Below are 25,039 nucleotides of genomic sequence, written 5' to 3' on the forward strand. Positions count from 1 at the left end.
TCCATTATGCAGGGCACCCTCTATTCATATTTAAAGGTTAGGAACAGCCATCGACTTTAGTGGCCCAGTGGGCAGGCTGGCATTTTGGGATCCACAGGCTGCATGGTGGCTGATGAACCTGATAATTGCAATTATCTCTTTTGGGAGGGGAGAAGTTTCATTGGAAAAGAAGGAAGTGGGAGGAAAAAAAGAGCAGAGCATCTCCGTGTGTAGAAGCTTTGGTGCCTGCATGGCCAGGAGCTGTGTGTGTGTGGAAGCAGAACTTCCCTGCTCCCTGTCTGCATCGAGTGTGATGGGTTGGACCCAGACACTTCTGAACAGTCTCTTGTGGTGGTTGTGGTTAAAGGGCAGGCAGTGCATCACCAGAGGGTTGGATTAATCCTAGACTGGTGGCCGTGGCAGACAAGTCAGAAACCACTTATTGTAAGACCGTGGAGAAGACCATGCTGGGTACTATTGAAAGGCATTTAAAGAATCAGTCATCAGGCACAGTCAACACGGGTTCACAAAGGGAAAGTCCTGTTTAGCTGTTTTGATATTCTTCCAGAATATCCTAGAAGATATTCTTCTAAGGTCACACATTTAGCGGGTGAGGGAAAGGCCCAGACTTTGAGGAGAGTTTGAGCTAACTCATATAATTAGGATACTGACCCATCCCCTCTTAGGAAGAAACACAGGACCAGTAGAGATAAACCTGTGCCTGAAGCTGGGATTCTTCTGCCATTTGGACTGCTTCTCCAGGGGCAAGTGTTTTTTTGTGTTTTAAAAAGACTTCTGTGAGCAGCCAGGGCCATGTGCTGAGCACCACAGCATGGAGCTGGGGAGCATCAACCCCTCAGGGACACTGGGAGTCCTTGCTTGCTGCAGGAAGCAGGATGCCCTTATCCAACTCCACAGGGATGTTGTGCAGGACCACAGCTCTCCCCCCTTTCTGCAAAGGTGCATTGGCAAAGCATTGGTGGGAGAAGAGACCCTTTCTCTTCCCATCAGACCCAGCTGGAGCCAGTCAATACGTGGCTTCTGGGGCCGTGGTGATGACTGAACCTGCCACCACGAGCCAGGTTGCTGCTGAACCCATATGTTTTTTCTCTTTATTATTTTTTTCAATATTTTCCTGGACCCTTCTCAGGGCAAATCATTCACTCCACTGCTGAGCTGATGCCATGGGCAGCAGGCACAACGCTGGCAGCCAGTTCCTTAGAGAAAAGTGAGTGCAACAAATGAGCCTTAATACGCTATTAATAACCAGGAACAAAACATAAGTGCTGCACGTGCTTTCCTTGGAGAAAATAAAATAAACTCAGCTAATTTAAATGTTAGGTTCGCACAGCCTTGGTTATTCCTGTGTTGCTTTCCTTCTGAATTATTTATACTTGCTAGGCTCACAGCAAGCAGGTTTAATGCCTGCTGAAGGACATGGGCAGCAGTACTGCATGCATGTAGTGACACCAAAGAGCAAGGCTGCACACGTGCTGGGTACCATACTGATGCTCTAGAAATGGGTTTCAGGTGCTAGGGGTCACTCCACACTGTGCCATCCTCCATCTCACCAACATCACCCTCTCTGATGCCCCAGTGAGCTGCTGCTGCCAGCCATCCGGGCCACACTAAGATAACGGGGTCTCTGGGGAAACTGGCTTTGGTAGCCCTTGCTGTCCCCCACCTGGGGGAGTCCTATGGGCTAAAGAGAACTGTATATAAGAAAATAACTTCATTTTTTAAGTAGGATTGCTTAAGTAATCTTAAAAGCAGTTGTTGAGGCCTTCTCAGCTACTTGGCAGGAGTTACCACAGCCACTTCTCCATGAGCCATGCCATGGTATGTTTCCACCAGCCCCCTGTAGGACCCAGTGACCTCTGCCCAGTGTCGCAAGGCTCTCCAAGCAGCCCCCCAGGGGTCTACGGCTCTCCTGCAAGGATCCCTAAATTTTTTAGGACCAAGGCATCACAGGCCACACTGGTGAAATTTGCAGGACTGTTCAACTGATGCAACACACCAAGTCTGCTCAGTCCTTTGACAACTGCCAGCACTGCTGCTGGGAACTAGATCAGAAAACAAGAAAAAAAAGTTTTTTCTTTTTTTCCTCAAGTGTGATGCCTGTGAAGGCAGATGCAGGCCACCCTGGCTTCATCTCCATGTGGCCCCTCCTACACTCACCACATGGTACCCTCCTGATGCTCTCCAGGCAGCAGAGGCTGGGATTGCCTCAGTTGTTATGGCAACACTCAAAGCCAGGAGTTAAATTTTTTTTTTGTTTCCTCAAAGCAAAGCAAATTGCTTGAAGAAAAACGTGACTTTCCTTTTTGGGTGACTTTGCAGCCCCCAGCATTCAAATAGCTTCTCTGCACAGTTCACAGCACCTGTACTGGGCAAGATTCTTGAACAAGAGAAAAAGTCCCTGCTGAGCAGCATGTGTGCAACCATGCATGGGACAGGTGAGGGGGCAAAGAAGGTGACAAAAGCCCTCTATTTCTGTTCTCCGTTGCAGCAATCAGCTGGCAGTCATCCTAAGGGCAACTGTGCTTTGCACTCCCCTGCATTCTTGGGGTTTTTTGACACTACCCAGAATACAGAGAAAGGGATGAAGGGCACTGTGAATTTTTGTGTTCTAGTAACTAAGTCTCAAAGCTAACATTAGACCATTCCTCCATCAGCCAGCAAGATTTGTCCTGTTGCATTTCAGCCATCATTTTTCTAGTTTTAGTTTCTTCTGTGCCAGCCAGCTTTGTATGCTCTTCCCCCAGCTACAAGTCTTAGTGCTCTTATTTGGCTTGTGTTGTGAAACATCCTCTTCACACTTGAGCCAGCACCAATTGACAGAAATCCCTCCACCAGCCCATGCTTGCTTGGCCAGGGTGAACCCCAAATCTCAGCAACCCTCCTCACAGCTGACCCTGCCTGCCAGCAGGAAGCACCAGTGACAATCCAATGTCTTGTCAGGAAGATCTGCTCCTGGGTTTCCTGTCTGCATGTGGCAATTCTGGACACACCTGGTTGTCAGCAGTCATCATTTTGAGTGGCATGAACTACCCTGTCTCCTGGAAATCTTTTCTGTACACTATCAACTCTATGTGCACTTCCTTAGCTGTGATGCTCTGTCCTCCACCACAGCATGGCTGGAGAGCTGCTGTCACCAGGGCTGAAAGCGTGAGTACAGGCATGGGCACTGATATGGACACTGTGATGGAATGCACCCTCTGCAGTTTGCAGATTACACCAAGCTGCAGTTGACACATCTAAAGACAGGATGCCATCCAAAGGGACCTGGGCAAGCTTGAGAAGTGAGCTCAGGTGAACGTCATGGGGGTCAACAAGGCCAAGTGCAAGGTTATGCACATGAGGCAAGGTAACCCCTGAGAGCAGCCCTGAGGAGAAAGACTCAGAGACAGTGATGGATGAAAAGCTCAACATGAGCTGGCAATGTGCATTTACAGCCCAGAAAGCCAAACGCATCCTGGGCTGCATCAAAAGAAGTGGGTCCAGCAGGTCAAGGGAGATGATTCTACCCCTAAACCACCAAGCAAGGGGATTTGAATTCCCTGAAACTGTCCACATTTCAGCAACCACCAGAAGAGCATGGAACTGATGGCATGGGCAGCATAATTCTTTGCTGCATAACTTTATACTACCCACAAGCACTTTCCTAAGGATAAAGACTAATGTCCTGCCTCTGGGTTTGTCTTGCTCTCCCCTGGGATGAGCAATTCCCACCTCTGTCCTGGAGCATCAGTCACTTCAAAGTCTTCACTTCTATCAGCTGCACAGCTCTGCCTCACAGACTTTTTCTGAAGCAAGATTGCTAGCTGATTCCCTCCTCAGTAATGTGACTTAAATCACCCCTCAATCACTGGTCATTTCCACACCTGATGGCAGTGAGGGCAAATTAGCACTTTAAATGAAAGAAAGGTGCTTCTAGGAAATTAGTTTTATTTCTAGCAGACTTTTGAGAAGGGGCTGACAACCTTTGCTGTGGATGAATAAAGGAAAAGGGCACAAATAGGAAAAAGTGGCACATGCCTGTGTTGGGCATGCACTGGTAGCAGAAACCTGCCTTCTGAATGCTGAAGGGGGCATTTGGGTAGGCTACTGGGGCATCGTGGTGGTCTCTGCCTGCATCCTGCCTTCATCTGCACCAGAAGCTGACAGCCACAGTGGGTACCTTTTTCTGGGTTGTCCAGTGCCTTCTGAAATTTGGAGGTTTCAGTGCTTAGTCAAAAGGTAGTTGGAAAGTACAACCTGAAGGATGTAGGAGCCTGGTCTTCACTGCCAGTATGCAGCTACCCATGTCATTAAATGGTGGTGAGATTTATCTTTCAGCTTACCTCCAAGTCATGCCTTTTCCTTAAAAATAGGGGAAAAATAATATTTAATGTAAAAAAATGGTGATGTTGGGGGGTATTAAGATCCAGGTGCAGGTGAGAAGCCAAGCTCAAAGGCAGTTACTAGTTCTGCCCAGAGGATTAAGAGGATTTTTGGTACTTCAGAGAATCAACCATGGCTGATCAACCACCAGGGTGGATGGACAACTTGGATAACTAATTAATGAGTTGGAGACCACAGGCATCCCCTGCCACAACCTGGGAGAAAAGATGGAGTCACACAGTGATGACCTGGGTAAGCTGGGGCTGGGTGGAACCAGTGCCCAAAGACACCTGCTGTGACTTTAGGTTTCATACAGATAAGAAGAGATAATGTGAATGGATTTGACCCAGAGGCAGCTTTTTACCTTTATCTACATAGATAGAGGAGCAAGCATTTTTTTCATCTCAGAATAGTGATATTTTATTATTTATGCTACCAGCATGTCTGAGGAACTCCAGACTGGGAAGATTGATGTCTGAACCAGAAAAAAAATTGGTGGAAACTACAGCAAAGTATTGCAGATCCTAGGATATATATGATGTACTGGGGAAAAGACAAAACAGGCTTTAACAAATAGAAGCCTTACCTGATTAATCTGCTTGTGATCTCTGCAGGAACAGAGAAATAACATTCCTAAATGGTCTGAAAAGGGATGGATATATATGGTGAGGTAAAGAAGTTTATTTGCTAATAATACAGGATTGTCTTGGATCATCAGAGATTGTGCAAAACATTGCAGAAGTGTTTCTCCATATTGATGACTGTAAAAATGTTAGTTAAGCTACCTATTATTAGCTAAAAAAATTAAAAGGGTTTAGAAAAAACAAATAGTTCAAACTATTCTATACTTAGGGGTTCAAATTACCATGATATTTGGGTAGTGGTCTGAAAATGCCAGTTCAGTGCTCAGATTTCACCACAGATCAGCTTTTGGAGACCCTTTGGGTTTAGGATGTTACTGAGCTGAGTAAAAGGGTTCTCCAGGTTATGGTGGCCTCTTTCGTGTGCACATTCCCTCCTGTGCAACCCACATGCCCTTAGCTCCTGACTTGACAAATTAAACTTTCCATCTCTTCCCATGGCAGCTGGTGCCTGGCTGAATCCAGTACAGCATCAGTGGTACTCGTGCAGACTGATGGCAAATAGCTTCACAGCTGCTTAATGCCAGCAGGGAACATTCTGATCAGCCTGCCTTGACCCTGTGGCTAATGCAGGTCAGCGAATCTGCCTTAGTAATTTGTGCATGAGGTTTGTACCTTTGGCCTGGGGCTGGAAATGACATTAAACCTCTGCAGCCGGACTCCTGAAAGTGACGTCAATACTCATCTTAGGTCTGGTACCTGCTCAGCTGCATCCATCTGTCCCAAAAATAAATTATACTTTATTGCATGGTATCGCTCAGGACAGAACAAAATCTCATTAGGTCCAAGCAATTCAGCACTTAAAAGTTGGAGTAATAAATGGGTTGACCAGGGTAGCCTTTTGTCCCTTTCTACTTGGTTTTCCCTTTTCCCTTTCCTGCCTGCACACGTGCTCTCTGGCTCTTGGGAAGCACAGAGCAGCTGAGAACAGAGGGTGGTTGCACACTGTCCCTGGGCAAAACTGGGGACAGCACTGGGAAGCCAGGCCAGTGGGCAGGTGATGTTCCTCACTGCAGCCTCACTGGTACCATCTGCCCAAGCAGGGTGGTTTTCTTCTCCAGGAGGGGACAGCAGCTGGAGAAACTTGGGCCTTACTCAGGGCACATCTTGGGGTGCATCCAAGCCTTGGCTTAACCCAGACTGACACCCAACCCTGGGTATGGGTTGACCTCCACTTCCCACATGCAATAAGCACCACAAGGCACCTGGCTCCAGCCTTTCTTAGTCCTTGGGGTGTTTGTCTGGCCCTGGGAAGGGGACATGGAGGGTGTGCAGGGAGCTGGGCACAGCCAGGTTTGCCTCATTTTAGGGATTTTAGGGAGCTATTGCTATTGTAGATTTTAGGGAGCTATTGCTCCACCAGCCTGCCCTCATCTCTCAGCATCAGCAGTTACTCTAACGAGTCTCTGCTGTGTCCTGCAAACCCAAAGGACTTGCTGGCAACAAGTGGAAGGGTGCCTGGGGCTGCTGGTGACCTATTTGGAGGGACATATCCTAAGCAAGGTAAGATGCTGTTGTTTGCTCCTGCCTTACTGCTTCCACCATCCTCCCTCCAACTCAAAAAGCCAAAGATTCAGCGAGTTCTCTTTTCCCAGCAAGCACTGTTTCCCTGTTGCACTTCTCAGTGCAAGTCAACATAGTTACTGGGAACAACAAAATTTCTTTGGCCTTCCCCAAAAAACAAGGCAGGTGTAACTGGCAGTCGTGGGAAGGTGGCAGAGCTGAACCCTTGGTCTGCTGAGGAGCCGGTAGCAGCAAACTGGTTTTGGGTCTGAGCAGAGAGTAAGTGAAGCAAAGCTGTAATGTGGGCTGTTGCTGCCATCTAGCCATGGCACAGCACATCCATGGCTCTTTTGAGGTTTAGTTTCTGTGGAAGTTCGTATAATCATAGAATGTTAGGTTGGAAGGGACCTCAAGGATCCAGTCCTCCTAATATTACTGTTTATGGGAGATGTCACAGCACCCTTGTTGAGCTGAGACTTAAAACTTTCCAGAGTGGGTGAATGCACCACTTCCCCTGGAACTGGTTTTCTGCATCTTTCCTTTTCCAAGCCACCAAGGAGACAACATATTTAAGGCTCTTTGTGTAACCCACCCTCTCTGAGATGACTGCCACAGCTGCAGCAGTACTTAGGGCCAGGACATGCGTCAGCTCAGTGACCAAACCAGAGGGAGACATGCCACCTGCTTTCCCCTGCTCCCTGTGGCCATGGGCTCTCATCCATTGAGTGTTATGGGTCCACGCTTGCTGATGTATCCTTCCACCCAGTGAGATCCACCACCCCTTGAGGAAGAAACCCTCCATGCTCTAATGCTGGACATCTGACCCTGCAGATGTCCCACCACTTTGCCCAGTGCCCTTAAACCTGAGACTGGAAATGGGTCTCTGCTGCTGGAGCTGTTTGCTCCCTGCAATGTCTGTAACCATTGCCTGACCTGGGAGGAGGAAGGAATGGCAGAGCCAAATCTGACAAGCAGCACATTCAGCTGGAGACCCAGGGAAACTGCTTCAGGAGGGTGAGATGCCACCTTATGAGGGTCAGGGCTCCTGGGTGAGGAACTTTCTTCACCCCCATGGAGCAGGATGTGGCTCTTTCCTTTGCTCCAAGAGCCACACTGTGGCAATGATTTAGCATTCATTCCCACTGCCCCCCTTTTTGTGATACAGGAGTGGGTCAGCTCCTCTCAGTGCCTCTGCTCCTCAGAGGCAGCTTGGTGACCCTATTCTTTGATCCGTTTTGGCACTGGAGCACCAGCATCTCACCAAGCACAGCCCAGTGAGAAGGCAGAAGAGGTTGTGTCGTTCCAAACCACAGAACCCTTTGCTGGACCCGGGGGCCTGTGCTGCTGGGCTCAGCCCCATGGCACTGCCAGACCCACTGGAGGGCATAGCAGATGCAAGCACCCTGGGTCTGAAAGGACCTCAGGAGGTCCCCTAGCCCAGTGTCCTGTTCCAAACAGGATAAGCTGCAAGGTTAGCCCAGGATGCTCAGGGCTTTGTCCTGCCTGCTGTGGAAAGCCTCCAGAGATGGAGCCTGAGCCAGCCTCAGCAGCAATCTGACCTTTGCCAGGCTGTCCTCATGGGCCAAGTTTCTCCTTGCACCCAAGTGTACTTCCAGCTGTGGTCAGTTGGTTCCCTGGTTCCAGCTTCTACCGGGTGTCGCTTAACATCAGCAATCCTGCAAAGCTGCTCTGTGTAAGATACCATAGGTCCATGGACTTACCCTCCAATAAAAGCCTTGACAACAGAGAACCTAAATTAACCCTAGAAATTATGAAGGAGAATAAAAATGCCACAGAAATTGTTAATGGAAGAGCTGAGCCTTGGACTGGGCCCCAAGGAGAAAGCTGGAAGCTGATGGGACATTTGAGGTAACAGCCTTAATAAAAAAAAAAGTGTTTTGAAGTGTTTTGTGTACTAAAAACAAACCCTCTGTTTCCCATTTCTGTGAACAGAAGGAAAGGGAGTTTTGTTTGGCTGAGTTGTTTGGCTTTTTTTTTTTTTTAAGATGTGCAGCAATTTAAATATTACTTAGTACATACTTTTTCCTTGTACTTTCTTATTTGCATTTGTTCTCTCTAATAACACCTTGCATATGCTGTGGTCTAACATTAGGAGTGTGGGATTTATTTGAAAGCTTTCCATTTCTCCTGTCATTCCTGGCTCTGTCAGACAGGGGTTTTTTTTTTTTGAGCTGAGCTCCATCTTGCGGGCTTTTGCTTGGCTAATTAGTCACCACATCATTATCTCTGAGAGGATCTGTCTTGGCCCCAGTCAGAGGAACACCCTGGCTTTGCTTCCAGTCAGGGATAATAACCCCACAGGGAGATGAAACCTGCATGGCACAAGCAGATGAGTCCTACAGCACCTGCCTCCTGGGGAGGTTGGCCAGCCACCCTGGCAGGGTGCAGGAGGAATTTCCCTCCCCTGAATCAGCAGTCTCCATGGAGAGCTGGATTTTTCTTTTGCTTTTCACATTGGTCAGACACTTTAATGGTTTAATGCAAGTTTTGACTGAAGGAAAGAGAGAGAATCATTGCTGAGAAATACTTACTGAGACTTTACAGAAAAATGCTGTTGCTGCTGTTGAACAGCAAGTAACTGGAGTTTTTAAGACAAATTTTTTTTTAACTAACAACACAATAGATTATTTTTGTGTTGTCCTTATCACAAGGGCAACAGCAACTCCATTATCTTACTGAAAATTGCACTGTTGCTATCCTCTTCAAGCATTCCATCCCCATTCCTTGCAAGAATGCCAACCTAGAGCTAATAGCTTGTTCTTCAGAAATTAGTAACCAAATATAAAAGGCTGATGATTAAATTTACTGAACGCCTAAAATCTTTCCTTTTCCCAAAGGAGTGAACTGCATTTTAAGGATGGATAAAATAGTACTTGTGATTACAAAGTACTTCAGGAATTCTTTGAAGACATGTTTGCCATTTCTGATCTTTTGTACAAGGTGCTGGGTGCGTTATCAAGGTGAAGGTGTGTAAACTGACCCTGTCCTTCCCCAGCAATGAGTAGGAGTTGGTAGCAATCCAGTGGGGTGCTCCACTCTCTTTGTATCGACAGACTGGAAGTGTCACTGCCTGTGCTTCCTTTCCTGAACTCTGGCCAGCCTGGCTTCTGGACTGGAACATGGGAGTTGGCTCTGAACCACAAAGACTGGACGAGCCAATTAGCCCTTTTATAAAGCACTCTGTCAGTGTGAATTGAATAGAACATAACTGGAAGGAACCTTTTTTGTTTGTTTTTTTTTTTAATGAGAATACTGTGAACAAGACTGGGACCAGCTCCCTAAATGAGGGAGAAGAGAGAGGGGTTGGTTTCAATGTGCTAATGACTTTGTCTTCATGCAAAGACTGAAGGAAACTGCTGCTGTATCATAAACATAAAGAAACACGTGCAAATAAGGGTCTAACACTTGTTGGACTGAAGCAGTATTTATAAGACAACGTGGACACACGCAAGTGTGCTCCCCTGAGGAAGCTCCTTTTGTTTGCCAGTGCTCAAGCATTTGATGCAGGTGGCCTCTCCTTACTGAAACAGAGGGGGTTGCCCAAAGCCCTCACCTTTGCTTTAGTATTCAGACTCACTCCGCAGTGGCTGTATCACTCTGAGCACTCACAGACAGCTTTCCAAAACTGGCATTGCTGTGGTTTAGCTGCTCTAAGCACCTCCTGTATGCAAAGGACTACAAAACCATCTGAAGAACAATAGCAATGCTTGGCAAAGTGTAAGTCCCAGACCCATATATGTTCCCTGGTCTCAGTGTATTTTCAGGATAGTCAAACACGGTGTTTTAACTACCTAAAGATTCATTTGAACTGGAGATATTTGTGACATGGGTATTGAAACCAGACACAGTCACTGGGATAGCAACTGCCTTCAAGCTGTAAAGAAAATCAGGTGATTAAAGTCAAAACCAGGGATACTTCTCTAAAATAAATTATTTCCACTTCTTTTGGTACATATCAGTGCTTACCTCAATAGAAAATAAAAATTAATAATAATTATTCCAATAATTTATGACCTTTTACTTTCAGACAAATAACAATCATCTAAGCCCTCCTTGCAAATATTTGTGGATAATGAGGTTGGGGTTTGTTGTGGAAGAGGATTGGTTTTGATCTAGAAAGAAAGATTTAATTTCAGTCTTACTGCAAATTGATGCTGTGTTTAGCTACAAAAGACCTGTCCATGTGACAGTACTTGCTGAGGCTGAGAAAAAAGAAACTGCCTCCAGCTCAGGTTTGCTCCCGTACAAAGCCCTGGCCCTGCAGGTGGAGCTGCGGGGTCTCAGCTCAGCACTGCTCCCGGCCCGGGATTTCTGCCTGTGCAAAAGCGGCTGGAAATTTGCCTCTTCCACGGGGATTCGTGCACTGACACCGTTTGTCTGCAAGGCCTGTGTTCTAGCCTACAAGTCAGCAGTTTAAAAATTAAATTGTTAGGTAAGTGCACATGCAGTCACACAAGGGAAATGTGCCCCATGCAGATGAAGCTCTGCCATCAGCAACTTCCCCCCTTGCCTTTTACTTCCTCTCAGTTCACTCCTACTTCAGTTTTCTCCACTCAATCCTTAAAACATTCCCACCTTTGGTCTCCCATCTGATGCAATTTCAGAGTACCAGTGATTCTCAACTTTTTTGGGGTGTATGAAACTACATTCCCATCAAAGGAGTACAGGCCATAGGTGGACTTATGGAAGGTCTGAGCCAGACCTATTTCAGATCTTAAGTGGCCTCACCACTCAAGAAAGAAATGAGGTGATGAGAAGCCATGCCCTCATCTCCAGGAGAGGTCTTGGTATTTGCACCAGGTATTTATTTTTCCAAGAGTGATCCCAAGAGATCCAACAGGACCATCAGAGGTGCCAGCAAGGTGAGTGACCTGCCAGGGACAGCAGGAGCAGGAACACCATGGGCCCAGCAAATGGGCCAGCAAAGTTCACAGGGACACACACAGTACCATACTGAGCATGGAAGATGTAAGCTGAAAGGCAGAGGTATTTTTGGCTCTAGCTTTGGTATTTGTTGAGATAATTATGTAAGACAAATGCAGGTGATCTCAGTGTTTCTGGCATGTGGCTCCTCCCTCCCATATCAGGCAAGCTTGCTCCTGAGAGGAGGAATAATCTAGATGTGCAGTAGGAACAACTGGATTTCATCAGTGAACATGGCAAAACAGAGCAAAGGCTTTGATGGCCAAAGACTCGGGGAAGGGAGGTCAAGATAAGCCATAGGAGTTCACTGCTTACTTGGTTACATCTTCACTGTCCTATGTGTAAGTTTCAGCTTATACTAAATGTGTTTCCCTAGTTTGGATGGTAGAGAATCATGTGGCTGATTCCTGTGTTGGGGTATTTGAAAAATAATTTGCTAAGTGGAAATGGACTGCTAAGATTCTATGGAAGCCAGGACCAGAGCAGCTGTGAAAGGAAGGGGACATACTCAGTTCCCCAAAGCCTAGAAAATTTGCTCAGCATTTGATTCTATGATAATTCAACTTAAAATGAAACTTTTGTCTCCTTTAAAAACACACTGCCATTACTGTAAAGATTTACTCCCACAGGTAGTGTAAGTCAACTAAGCTAGCAAAACCCATTTTTTGGTTATTTTGGTTTTTTTTTTTTTTAAACAGAATACATTCAAGATGTTCTTTTTTTAAGTACTTTATAGCTCCTTAAACATGACCAAGAGAGCACCAGCTGAGGCTATGACATTCTTGCCAAGGAAGAGGAAGGTGAAGAACTGAGGTCACCTACATCTCTTTTTGGGGAGCATTGGAAGTTAATCTCAATGCTTAGTGATTGTCCTGGCCTCCAACAGAGGAACAGATGTGATTTTTTTTTTTGAGACAACACTCAATGCTAAAACAACCAGTCAAGCTAAATGCAGATCAAGGAACTAATTGGCAGCTTGCCAAATTTTTCTCCCAGAACCTTTACTAAGTAGCTTCTATAAGTAACAGCCTTCGGACTACCTGCTGGAGATGGTCTGTACTGGCTGCAAGCAGAGGAAACCACCCTGTGCCCCTTGTCACAGGGGAACTAGTTGTAAGTGTTGATATCACATATGGCATCACTACAGCCATACTCTCATCTGGCAAAACCATTCCCAGCCTTCAGACAGGCTTAAAAGTACCTACATCTCCTTCAGACAACTGCAGGCTTTCCAGGAACATTTTTTGGCATACATTAGTATGTTTTTTCCCCTCGGTTCAAATACAGTTGGCTGTCACAGGGCAAGATTTGGATGTGAAATTGTTACAGTATCAACATTTGGTAACTCTCCTTACTTTTGCTTTCGTGCTAAATATCATTAAGTTTCCACATAACTCCGGAGAAGCTCTTAGAAGCCATGGTTTGGATGCAGGGAGCTTCTTTTGAGATAAAGGCTCATGCTTCACACCATGCATGTACTGATGTTCACAGTAGTGAAGTTCAGTAGCTAAAAGCAGCTGTCTGCTGTACACATGAGAATAAAGCCCAGTGCTTCTGCATTCACAGGCTTGAAGCTAGGAGGGCAGCAAACAAAGACATTTCTTAAGTCATGTAGGATGTTTCAAGATGATCATGAAAAAGGTATCATGATTTGTTTGCAAGTTCAGCTAGCAAACAGGGTAGTTTCAGCTGAAAGCAAATTGAAGATTAAATATTTTTACAAGCAGCTGTGAAAGACAACAGCTTTGTTTCTCATCTTGTCAGACCCACTACTTCTATCAACAATACTACCCCTTTAAGGCTCTTTAAAAAATTAACACTTATGCTGAGATGGGCTTAAGCTTTACATACTTCCTTGATACATTAAGGTTTCCTTCTTTCAGATCAGGCATTTGCTAAGGGATGCCTGCAGTCCAGGACCTTCCAAGCAAACAGAACACACCCAGATTCTGTTAGAGATGTAATGTACAGATCCCAGACCTGTAATGGGATCCATTAGTTGGTCAGAAATATTTTGCAATTTTAGAGCAAAAAGTGACAGCAAACCAGCAAAGGTGAAGTAGAAGTCAGAATACTCTGCTCCAGTAAGCAGAGTGATTCCATCATCCACACACCCTACTTGGTGTCATCCATCACATTTATCTGGGCAGAAGTTTGAGTAGCATCTACATGAAATAAGAACTTCTAATTATATTTCATGCACAAAGCATGTTGAGTTCCCATCTCTAATAATCCAGTTTACATTTAGGCCCTAAGCAACAAGGGTCAGAGAGTACCTGTCACCTACTATTTATCCACAGTTCCAGATTCTTAAGTTTTCCCAAGACACATTTTAATCCTTGCTTGCCAGTATTGGCCAAGCAGCCTGTGCTGTATTCTCTCATTAATGGTAAGGTAAGACATGTTTAAACAACAGCCATCAGTTCTGACCACAGCAGTTAAGAACAACAGATAAAAAAGGCACTGCACTGAATTTGCAGTATGCAACTGTGTTAAACCCATCTTTATGAGTGAAAACCAAATGTGATTCCACAAGAATTCACAAAGTATTGAACACCTGGATCGTCAAGCTTTTCCTAATCACATTAAAAAAACCCCACAGATTAGTTTCAGTACTCATTAAGGGCTTCCTACACTTCAGTGAGGTGGAAGGCTAAGGGTAGGGGAGGAAATGGCAATTATATTATTTTTAAGTATGCTGACAGCATCTGGTTTGCCTTCATATATGCTACAAGAGATTCATATGACATATTAATTTTTCTACATATTAACAAAACACAGGACCAGTTATTTCAATATACTTTATTTTAAAACAGGTAGGTCACAAAACACTAAGCTTAGCCCATTCTGCCATACACAAGCTACAAATACTTGTTTGACAGTTGAGGGTCAGTCTTTAGTAGCATACATGAAAAGTGAATAAAAATCCATATAAAACAATATTCAAATAGTTTCCATAGGAACACAGATAATTGTGACCCATCTCCTAGACATTTTTGTTGCATTTATGCCAAACCTAAACTTAAAAAACTCATTTAAAAATTCTAGCAAGAATTAAGTTAATGGTCCCCCCAAATGCCCTAAATTCAATGCCTAACCTTGCAGTTTGATGCTAAATATTACCTATACATTAATACTAGCTGAAGCACAAGTTGCTGGATATTCAATTCCGCTTTCCCAAGCACAAGAGAGTGGCAGACTAGCAACATCCTGCTCTTCCACTTCACCTAGAAACCCTTGCTCCTTGATCTGCTGCATTAGTTGCCTAGAAAGAAAAAAGAAAAACAACAGTCAAAAAGTGTTTCACTACAATGTGCTGAAAAGAATGAAAGCATGGTACTTTTTTCTTTACTGTCAGAGAACAGTGTGCAGTACAGACAGTATTACCAGAGGAAAGAAAAAATTAAAAAAAAAAATCAGAGTCTATGCAGGTGACTTGTGACTTGTGGCTTGTTGGACTTCAGGGAAAGTGCCAACACCAGGCTGGTTTCATCATTTATGGGTAGGATCTAGATCTGCAATTGGGAATGAGCTGACCAGCAAGAACCATGCAGCTCCTTCCATATTCATGACAGCAGATGTACTGAAAGGCAATTTCAGAAGCACTTCAGCTGACTGAGGGTTTTTGGATAGAGTTCTCACATTATATGCAAGCCAAGAAGATGTGCTACTGCATGGCTCCCCATATACTACCAACTTTAACTGACATGTGTAATCATCTTGTCCCCATCTTGACAGTTATCTAGCCACAAATTTAATTGTAAATATGAATCCACCTTTAAATATGTAGATTTCATTCCAAAAAGCTGCATCTCCCTGTGCTAGAAAGATCTGTTTACCAATACAACTCCCCCAGCTAAGGGCCATCTTTTATCACAGAATTTTCTTGCAAAAACAGAAAATGCAGGAGGTCCTATTGAGCTGAAGGATGAGTGTAGCCTTGGATTATGGTTATATCTGCATAATTAAGCTCAGCATGCCTCAGACCAAGAACTACATTTTAACAGAAACAGAAACTTAGTTAAAAAGCTAAGTATTCTGCAGAGCCATTTAAGACACAAGCTTGGAATATCACAGGAAATCTAAGCTTCATTTGGTATGAATAATGCTTCAACTGACAGCAGATTTCACAAAAGGGAAGAAACTATACAAGCATTACTTATAGAGGCAAGGTTAGCACAAGAATGGGGGAAGCTTCTTTTTATACTTTTATAGCAGGAATTCCCCTGAACTTACAGCAAAGTTGCTCATGCTTTAGAGGGTTGTACTGCTGTGCAAATGCTGACAGTTTTGTAGGCAGAATTCAATACAGAAGGTAAGGGCTTCCTCTTACAGGAAGCTCCACTCTTACAGAAGATGGAATCAACCTGTCTTGTACAGAGTCCTTGGCATTCAAGAGGTAGCCCTGCTTTCTTTGCTTGCCTGTTTAGAAACTTCCTGTAGAGATCTAGCACTCTGCACTAAGCTATCAGCCAGAGCTCAACCTAAATCAAGGGAGAGCTCTCAAATAAACAGACATATCAATGTTCAGTGTTCCTATATCCCCTTGTCAGGATTTAGTAAGATATCAATTTAGAAGACAGTGTACTATGAAAACAGTGATTGACTGGTCTCTAATTACTGGTCACAGAAGCTAACAGTAAAGAATCTATAATGAGTCTGCATGATGTACAACAGTGAAAAACATCAGCTAGAAGTACAGCTTAAAGAAAAGATTCCTAACACAAGTCCTTTAGAATCACCTCTTCTGAAAGTGAGTGCATGAGAAGAAAAGTAACTGGCAGTGTTGGCATTGTTCTAAGCATAAACCAAAAACCTCGAGAGGCATTGCCTTCCTCCACACAAGGAGGTTTTCCGAGAGCAACAGAACAACAGCACCAACACTATAGCCCTGTGTGTTAAGGGCCAGCCAAATGACATGAGCTACCACTACAATAATCTGTATCAAAAGCACTGACAGATGAAGATACTTGATTACTAACCAAGCTGGTCTTGACATCACATAGTGTATTGTTGGCCTCTGGAATCCATTGAAAGTAGAAGCTGCTGCAACAGTATAGGCACCCATGTTCTCAAACAGGATCCAGTCACCAACTTGCAACTCTGGCATATTAAAACGCTCAACAATACGATCCAGACCATCACATGTTGGTCCCCATATGCTGCAGGAATAGCAGCTGTCATCTGGTTTAGGTCGCTAAAACAAAACAAAAAACCAAACAAAAAATGTTGAGTGTAATTTGCTTAACTATCAAAACAGGATTTCCAGAAGTAATATAATAATTATACTGCAACATTCCACCTCGCAGAGAGGAGGAAGAGCTGTTTGGAAATCCTTCTCTATCACTGGCTTTGAATTAATTCCACTGCATGCTTTGTAAGGGTCAAATGCCAAATTCTGACAACATGAAGGAAACAGTGAACTAAGTGACTGCTGTGATAAGCATTCTCCTACATCCATGATACATGACTGGCCCTTCTGCCTGAGCATACCTTTTGCAGAACTGGTTTAACATGTGCATGATCATACAAGATGCAGTTGAATGATCCATAGACTCCATCATTTACATAGTACATAAGAGTTTTGTCATTTGCATCATCTTCATCTGGAAGAAATTGATACACCAGTGAGAGAATGCTTGGAAAGAAACACAGAGTTGGCTAGAAGTAAGATTAGGTTTAGATTACATACCATCAGAACCTGTTTGCTCCTTTAATACAATTTTTTTGGCAATGATGTTGACTGCCAGGGTGAATGCTGATGCAACATAGTATCTTCCTGGTTCAGCAATAATGCTTATGCCAGAATCCACAGGAAAGTATTTATCCAGTGCTGGGTTGATCACATTTGTGATCTAGGGAAGAATGAGTTGTCAAAATTAGAACATCAACAGTTACTCAGGTCCTATTTTAGAAGCCTTAGATGAAGTCAGACTTTTATGCTCACAATGATACTGTTCATGTGTTTAATAACTATTAGCATTTTGTAACATCCACTGATTGCTTTTGCTTCATTTTCCCAAAGTTTTGGTTGCTATTAAGTGTACAAAGCCAACAAAAGCAGCCTAAAAATTTAAGCCACTAAAGAGCCCATGTTTGAGCCCAAAGGAAGTCAGCCCTCCTAGACTCATTAAACCAGTATTAATGCTCTCAAAGTCCCCACACTTTGATTTTAATCTCCATTGTAGTTCTGCTAATTACAATATCCCCCAATACAATATCCTTAAGAAGCCACCTCACAGTATCTTGAGAATACAGAAGGCTTTGTCATCACCTTTGAAATTCAGCTGCCTTTGTGAACAGTTATTTCCAGATTCTGAAGTTATCAGTTATTATTAAGCTGCCTCCAACCACAGCATGACTGTTATGTCACAGAGCCCAATGACAACACTGTTTGCTCTTGATGCCTCATATAGCCAATGCTGCACTGTGAGCAACCAGCCTTCATTAAGAGGTATGACATCAGACAACTTTAACCCACATTATTAGCAGAAAACTCACTTTGCTATCTACTTGTGTAAATGTCATTTAACACATGAGGGTAGACTGATAGGTACTCTGACAACATTGCTCTAACTGGAGTCCTATTAATACCCAGCCACCTTGTCTCTTCTGAAAGCAGAACTACTGTGTGAACACTGATTGACTTTAATAAAAAAAAAAAAAAAATAATCCAAAAGCCAGTTGTAAATTGGACCAGACACTGATCTAGTTCACTGCCACCCACAAGGCTCAGGACTCCTCCCCTGTTTGGGAGCACTGCCAGTCCAGACAGTCTGAAATACACCATCAACTAGAAGAAGTCTGTGCTTGTAAGAATCAAGTCTGCAATTAGAACATGCTTTAAAAGTTTTGTATCTCTGCATAGTTATTCATTAAGTTATGTATCTAATGGGTTCATCTAATCTTCAGTTTTCAGATTAATTCCCCTTTTCCTCCAACTTAAATTTCTGACCAAGCAGACAAATTTTCATGCAAATGTGCCTGCATACAAATAAATAAAAATAATAATAAAAATCCAGATCAACATTCAAAAAACCCTCCACAACCTGAGAAGTTCTTAGCAAAGCTATACCTCTTCAAATTTAAGCTTGACATCTTCAGAGCCAGGGAAGCCACCACCAATATCAAGCAGACACATGTTGAAGCCAAGTTCAGCCTGAGAAGAGATTAAACAGCAATACTGTCAAGAAAGCAGTTATGTTATCATTTTAGCTTAAAAAGTAATGCAAAGAAATTTCATTAATATTGGAACAGAGCTAATTCATCACGTTCAAGTCACTTCAGCTTGAGCTGATTATTTTAACTACATATATAGGTGAGTTTTGCAGAACAGGTCAAGATAAGCCATCACGACTCACTCACAACAATTCCAACATGAAATTAGTGACTTAGCTAGCTTTAAACATGTAAGAGTTTTACACTCAGGTCAGTTTTGCCACATCAGCTGAGCAGCAGAAACAGAGAAAGCAGAGCAGAGCTACTTACTCCCATATCAAACACACAGCGGGCATCAGAAATGGCTTGAACAAAGGTCTCAGGGTCAGTACATCCACTTCCAACATGGAAACTACAAAGAGATACAAAACATCAGTTGGTATTTGGCAAATTCATCGAGAAGTCTGTACAAAACTCAAGTCACCATACACACCTCTATTGTCAGGTAGACCATTTAAAGAAATCTTAATTTTGATGATATCAACTCACCTAACTCCAACAATGGCAAGGTCAAGTTCTTTTGCACGCTCCAGAAGAATCCTGCTGGTTTTAAGTGTTGCTCCAAATTTAACACTCAGGCGACAAACTGCTTTGGAATCATCAGTTGTAATGCGCAAGACTAACCTAGAAATAAGAAAAAAATAAGGGTTTCAGGTCCAGTATGAGAGACATCGTTATCAGGCAGGTACGACCTTAGAGTGAGACTGAACTTAAATGCACAGGCTTTCCTGTCTCTCTTCTCCCGAAGTGCCAGTGAACTCTACAGGATTAGATACCACTAGTTAAAAGTAGGTTTATTTTCTGAGAACTCTGCAGCTCATATTAACTAATGAAGAGCAAGTTTCAGATACCAGGAGATGTATCTGTAACTTAGGAACCCAAGCAGGAATTCTAAAACAATTAGCATAACTTACTTGGCTTTTGGATGGGCCCTGGCAACTTTCATTAGTTCTACTTCACTATCAAATGTCATCATCTGTACACCACTGCTGGCAGCATGTTTGATCTGAGATACTTGTTTACAGGGATTTGCATATATTATCCTCTCAGGAGGCACACCAACACTCTGTACCAGCTGTATTTCCGTCTGAAGAAAGAAGAGATTACACTTGGTAAAGATTTCTACATAGATTATCAAACTAATCAGAACAACGAAAATTACAGCACCCGGTTATGCTTAATTTTATATGAACACATCTTGTAAAGCTAAACATACACTACTATCACATATCAGAACACAGTCAAGATCTTACCTTACTGGCACAATCAAATCCTGCACCAAGAACAGCAAGTGTCTTCACTACAGCTCTGCTGTCATTACATTTTACAGCATAGAAGGGAGTTACTCGAGGAAGGGCTTTATGCCATCTCATGTGCTTCTTCACAATATCCCCAAGGTCAGCAACATAGAAGGCATCTTTATCATCCTAGAGCAAATACACACCTTAAAGTTACAAGCAATGGATAACGGGATAAGCCTAGTGGTCAGTTTTTGAGGAGGCTGCCTTGCAGCAAATCTGCAAAGACAACTTGTTCCAGTAGTTTATACATTTGCATCGTAAAATGCAGTGATTCTCCAATCATACTTACAGAAGATGACACTTCATTTATTTTTTGGTCAAGGATATCCTTGGCAGTAAAGCCTTCGTCAAGAAAGGAGAGTTCAAATTCTTCACTGCTGAAGCTGCTCATGATTCCCAAGATTTCACGTTTACGTGAAAGGATTTAAGTATAAACTGTTGATACAAAACCAAAAGCAATTCATTACTTCATTTAAATTCACTAAAGTTTACATTCACATTTTTTGAATTCATACAGCTATTATATGACCACAATATTGTGGTCATATAATTTGCAATTATACAATTCCTACAGTGAGCACTAACAACAGCAAAGATTTGGAACTTACACGACAGACTGAATTTTATCAGAACCAAGGAGGCACTCCATTAAGTAGTCTTGCTAGCCTGAAGGCAAGTTCTCCTATACTCAGCAACCCTATGAGGTACTAAAACTATTTCACACAAAAAAACCCAACCCAATAAACAACTAAATACTGTCAGGTATTATTAGTCCCTGGAAGTTTCCACTGTCTTTTCCTTCACCTCCACATTGGAGCTGTTAATATTATGGCTAATGCCAATGCCAATCTACTGGCCAACTTACTTAATTTTTTTTAACAACCTTTAAGCACTATTGTAGCTCACCATTTGGGGGAAAAAGGCTTATTATATGTTACTACAGACAGAATCTGACTGTGTTACTGACTTCTGAGTAGTAACTACTCTCACTAGGTCAAAGCCAGCTGAAAACCTGGATTTTCACTACAGTTCAGGCTATGTATCAAGGCTTCCCTTGAAGTTGCTCTGTGGTGGTTAGAGCTTTCCTATTCCACCCATGACCTCCAGGCTACACAAAAAGCAACCATTGGCTGTCAAGAGTGGCACATGCATGCTAAAACACCATGGGCTGCAGAAAAAGCTTTAACAGTGATCCCAGCTGACACTTCAGTCATTCATAACAAATCTTAATTGTTAACAAATCTAGCCAAGCAGAAAGCCCCTTGAGAACTAGAGCTGAAGAGCAGAAGTGCATTTTTCTGCCATCCAAAACCTATGAAGTTCATAGCAAAGTGTATGGGTCATCCTTTCACTGGCAAGTCCAAAGAGAGAATGACAGTCTGCTCTATCATGCTCAAGCAGAAGTGTGTGCTACCTTTTAAAGACCTCAGCACTGCAAGTGAGTCATAGGGAAGATATGGTTTCATGCATTCAGGTCCAGCCCCCAGCTTCTCTCAGCATTTTTTTAAAACTTAATCTAGTTGTACAGATTTGGACTGAAGATCATGCACATTCTAAATTATGTTCAGTTACATCACTGTTCCTTCTGTTTTCAAAAGGCTGTTTATAATAAACAAGTGCATACAGTTTAAACTTGTTACAGATTTCCAGGGTTCTAAGACCACCTGAATAATTCATTCTATACACTGTGTATCTAAAACCCATTAAACTGTATCTACTGAATGGCTTTGAAAAGTCAGCGATTATACTACTTCATTTCAGCCTTTGGAAACATATGGCATTTGAACTGCTGGTGTCAAGCACTACTTCACATCTTATGATCAACTCCCACTTACCAGAGAAAAACCAGATTTAAGATTCAAACTAGATAAAGCTTAACTCTAATGAAATAATACCCAACAATCCACCAAGCCTCATTCTCCCCCTGCTCTCATTCACATGCAATGTTAATTCTTCCAGAAGCTGGATTAAAGTCTTCTCTTAAAAGCCTCTTTGAAAGGACCTTAAGAAACAGCAAATTAAACACTTCTAAGGAAACTGCTACTGAGCAGAAGCTGCATCTTATTGTAGGACGATTTCAAAATGATGTTGCAGCTTTGCAGAGAGCAGTTCAGGGATGTCTGGCTATACTTAAAAGAAGTCAGCACCATCAGGAAGAATTTAGTTTAGTCCCCCTGCACAAAACTGCATGGAAAGCACTGTTCTTACTAACCTATAAAATGAGTATTACTTTTACTGGTCACAGCAGACTTTGTTAAAAAGTTCTTCAAACCATTCCATCTCTAGTTTATTGCACACATCTCTAGTTTATTTTCTGTGCAATTACACAGTATATAGACAACACATGGTAATTCAGATTCAAACTGTAGCCTCCCAGTGCGTATTTCTATTTGGATTGTGTGCGAAGTGTCAGTAGCTTCCCAGAAGGAAGGTAAATTTGTGTTCACTTAGAAGCTGTTGTCCAGATTCCCTTGCTCAGCAGCTGTATTTAGCCTCAGGGCTGAGTCATGCCTGCAGGCTCTGCACTCAAATACCAAAACTGAGTGCAGAAAGGCTGCCCGAGGAGGTAGCAGAACTCTGCCGACAGGTTCGGGGAAGGGAAGAGCCGGCGGCCCTAACCTCCCTGCCGCTCCCTTCCCTCTATGCCCATACAGTCCCCGGGCAGCGGGGCACCGAACCCTGCAGCCTTCATCCTCGCGGCTTCCCGAGGAGCCATTTCGGGCTGCCCTGGGGGTCGCCTTTACCCAACACCACCTCCTGCAGCTGGGACCCCCCGGGGGAGAGCCGGGCTCCCGCCTCCGACGCGGGAGGGTGCGGAGGGGCACGGTGCGGACCAGGCCGCTCCGGACCGTGTTCCTGCCACGCACCTGCCTCTCCCCACCCCGGAAACAGCCCGGCGGCCACGGCGGAGCCGTCCCCTTCCCCGCCGCCAACGCTTCCCCGGGCAAGCCGTCCCGCCCGGTTCGCAGCCGCTCGGAGCCTGCCTTCTCACGCCCGCCTCGCTGCGGCTGGGGATTCCCCGGGCGCGGAGGGAGGCCCCGTGCCCGGAGGCAGCAGCCGGCACCCAGCCCGGGCCTCTTGGCAGCGGCCCCGCAGACACGTGGCTCCGCGCCGGCCGGCTTCCGCCGCCCGCCTTCCCCGCCGCTCCCCGCGCCCCGTCCGGACGCTCGCCTCACCTCGCTTCGCCTCAGGCAGCGCTGACGGGAGCTAATGTCAAGCCTCAGCGGCGGCCGGTCCCCTCGCTCCGAGCCACCTCCTCCTCCTGCGAGCCGGGCGCGGTGCGGAAGCCGGGCGGGAGCGCCCTGCCGCCTGAGGAGGAGCGGGCCCGGCGGGTGAGCGCGGCGCCGCGGCTGACAAAGCTTCGCCACGGCCGCCGCGCTCCTATATATAGCGCAGCCGGCGTCGCTATGGCAACGCACCAGCTCAAACCAGCCCCGATCGGCTGGGACCGGGCAGGGACTCCGGGCAGCCACTATTGTGACGTCGGCGCCCAACACGCGCCGGCCGCGCCCCGCCCACTCCCTGCCCCGGCCCCGCCCACTCCCTGCCCTGTCATGCGCTGAGCCCGTCGGGTCTCTGCAGCGGTACCGGTGGCTGCCGAACCCCAGCCCCGGGCCGCCCGACCCTCATGGTCCTGCGGGGGAAGTTGTCCCACCCACCCCAGCTCGCACCCGGCCAGCAAGTGCTCTGACCTCACCGCGCCGGCCGCTGCTGCTGTACCCCTGCGCCTCCTGCCCAGCCTGGAGGCGAGGGTTGGGGGGAGCTGCAGGACCCTGGCTGCACAGGGTGCTTTGGAGATCCCCAGAGAAAGGAGACGCTGAACCGGGGGAGCCGGAGCGTCACCCGTGTGGCATCGGTGGGGTGAAATTTCGGAAGCGTTTTGTCCCCCGTGGTTCGCTGTGCTTCTGGTGTCGGCACTGGCTGCTGCCCGCTGCCGTGTTGCCCCATGCCTCCACCCCTGCCCGCAGAGGGAATACACCCAAAACACTTCTCACAACACTGACCATCTTTTCCACCCTTTGCTTTTGCTTTGACACTGATACCCGTTTCTGCTGTGAGGTTATTTTGCCTCCCTGCCGGCTGACATGTTTAAAAAATGAGCTTGGGGGAAAGTTGTAAGCAGGGATACACTTCTTTTAATCCTCGTCTGCTTTAGTCCTGGAACAACTTTCAGCCCTGGGACGATTGTGCTTTCCCCCTGGCGGGGACAGGAGCTTTCTGCCCCACTCTTTAAAAGCAGACACAGCCCTACGCGGGGGCTGAGTCCCAGTCCTGTCGCTGAACGTGGGAGCTCCCAAGAATGCCAAGAAGGGGATTTTTATGCCCTGCCAGCTCTGGGACCTCTGTACGTAAGGCAGGAAACCTTCATGCAGTCCACGCTGCAGGACGGACCTTGGGGCACTCCTGCTCCCCACCTCCAAATCACTGATGCGTATTTTAATTAAGAGCTAACAGAGGGCTACGGGTTCCCAGAGGAAGAGACATCTGGCCAGCTCCTTCACTTCTGCAGAGCTGGTGGGTGGGTGCTGCATTGTGGGGAAAACAACGGCACCACAAGGGGAAAACTGATAGGAATGTTGGCCAGTGCGGGGCACAGTATCCTCTTGAGGGTACCAAAAATTCTGCACCCGCCAGCCTCAGAAGCCTGATTTTCCCACCTCTCTCACCGAGCCCAGCTGGAAAAACCTGACACGTTTTGTGCAGAAGCAGATTGATGGAATGTCCTTGTGCCCCGTAGTCCCCCGAGGGGGCAAGGTTGGGGCTGCACAAGAATCCCTTGAAGGAGTAAAATAAAGGGATACACCAAGATAAAGCAGATAAGAAACAAAAGGCAAGTTGGGCCACAGCCAAAAGGCATCTCTGGGGACGTAACTGTCTTTGGTTAAAATAATGAAATGAAAGAAGGCCCTAAACGATTTTTAAAGATACATTTAGTGTGCATGTGGCCACACATGCAGGCATGAACTGGGGAAAGTTTTCTGAATCACAGCAGGCAGGCAATGGGGAATACTGTCCCAGCCTGTTCCATCCACATCAGCTTGTTCCCAGGGCACTACCTTTCCTCAACAG

At 45.2% G+C, this 25,039-nt stretch overlaps 1 protein-coding gene across 2 annotated transcripts; it reads right to left on the reverse strand.

The window, feature by feature from the left end:
- Window positions 1–14,237: 14,237 nt before the first annotated feature.
- Window positions 14,238–23,283, reverse strand: ODC1 (ornithine decarboxylase 1). 2 transcript variants are annotated; one of them, XM_071741897.1, is made up of 11 exons: window positions 23,146–23,283; window positions 20,259–20,404; window positions 19,922–20,095; window positions 19,583–19,755; window positions 19,158–19,292; window positions 18,939–19,020; window positions 18,526–18,609; window positions 17,143–17,305; window positions 16,944–17,056; window positions 16,433–16,647; window positions 14,238–14,715 (listed from the first exon to the last, which is right to left on the reverse strand). In XM_071741897.1, exons 2-11 carry the CDS (start codon window positions 20,358–20,360, stop codon window positions 14,574–14,576), a joined length of 1,383 nt encoding a protein of 460 aa, XP_071597998.1. In that variant the 5' UTR covers window positions 20,361–20,404; window positions 23,146–23,283; the 3' UTR covers window positions 14,238–14,573. The 2 variants fall into 2 exon arrangements, with proteins under 2 accessions (XP_071597998.1, XP_071597999.1); XM_071741898.1 differs by lacking the exon at window positions 23,146–23,283 and adding an exon at window positions 22,837–22,857.
- Between the last annotated feature and the right edge of the window lie 1,756 nt (window positions 23,284–25,039).

This window comes from Heliangelus exortis, chromosome 3 (genome assembly GCF_036169615.1).
Source record: "Heliangelus exortis chromosome 3, bHelExo1.hap1, whole genome shotgun sequence".
Classification (NCBI taxonomy): domain Eukaryota; kingdom Metazoa; phylum Chordata; class Aves; order Apodiformes; family Trochilidae; genus Heliangelus; species Heliangelus exortis.

What these genes read in the sequence shown, in the direction of transcription:
- ODC1 (XM_071741897.1), bottom strand. Translation starts at nt 20,360, where the DNA reads ATGAGCAGCTTCAGCAGTGAAGAATTTGAACTCTCCTTTCTTGACGAA. An exon ending in TAAATGAAGTGTCATCTTCT is followed by an intron (nt 20,096 to 20,258) that starts GTAAGTATGATT and finishes TATTTGCTCTAG; the next exon opens with GATGATAAAGATGCCTTCTA. An exon ending in TTAAACCAGTTCTGCAAAAG is followed by an intron (nt 16,648 to 16,943) that starts GTATGCTCAGGC and finishes GTTTTGTTTTAG; the next exon opens with CGACCTAAACCAGATGACAG.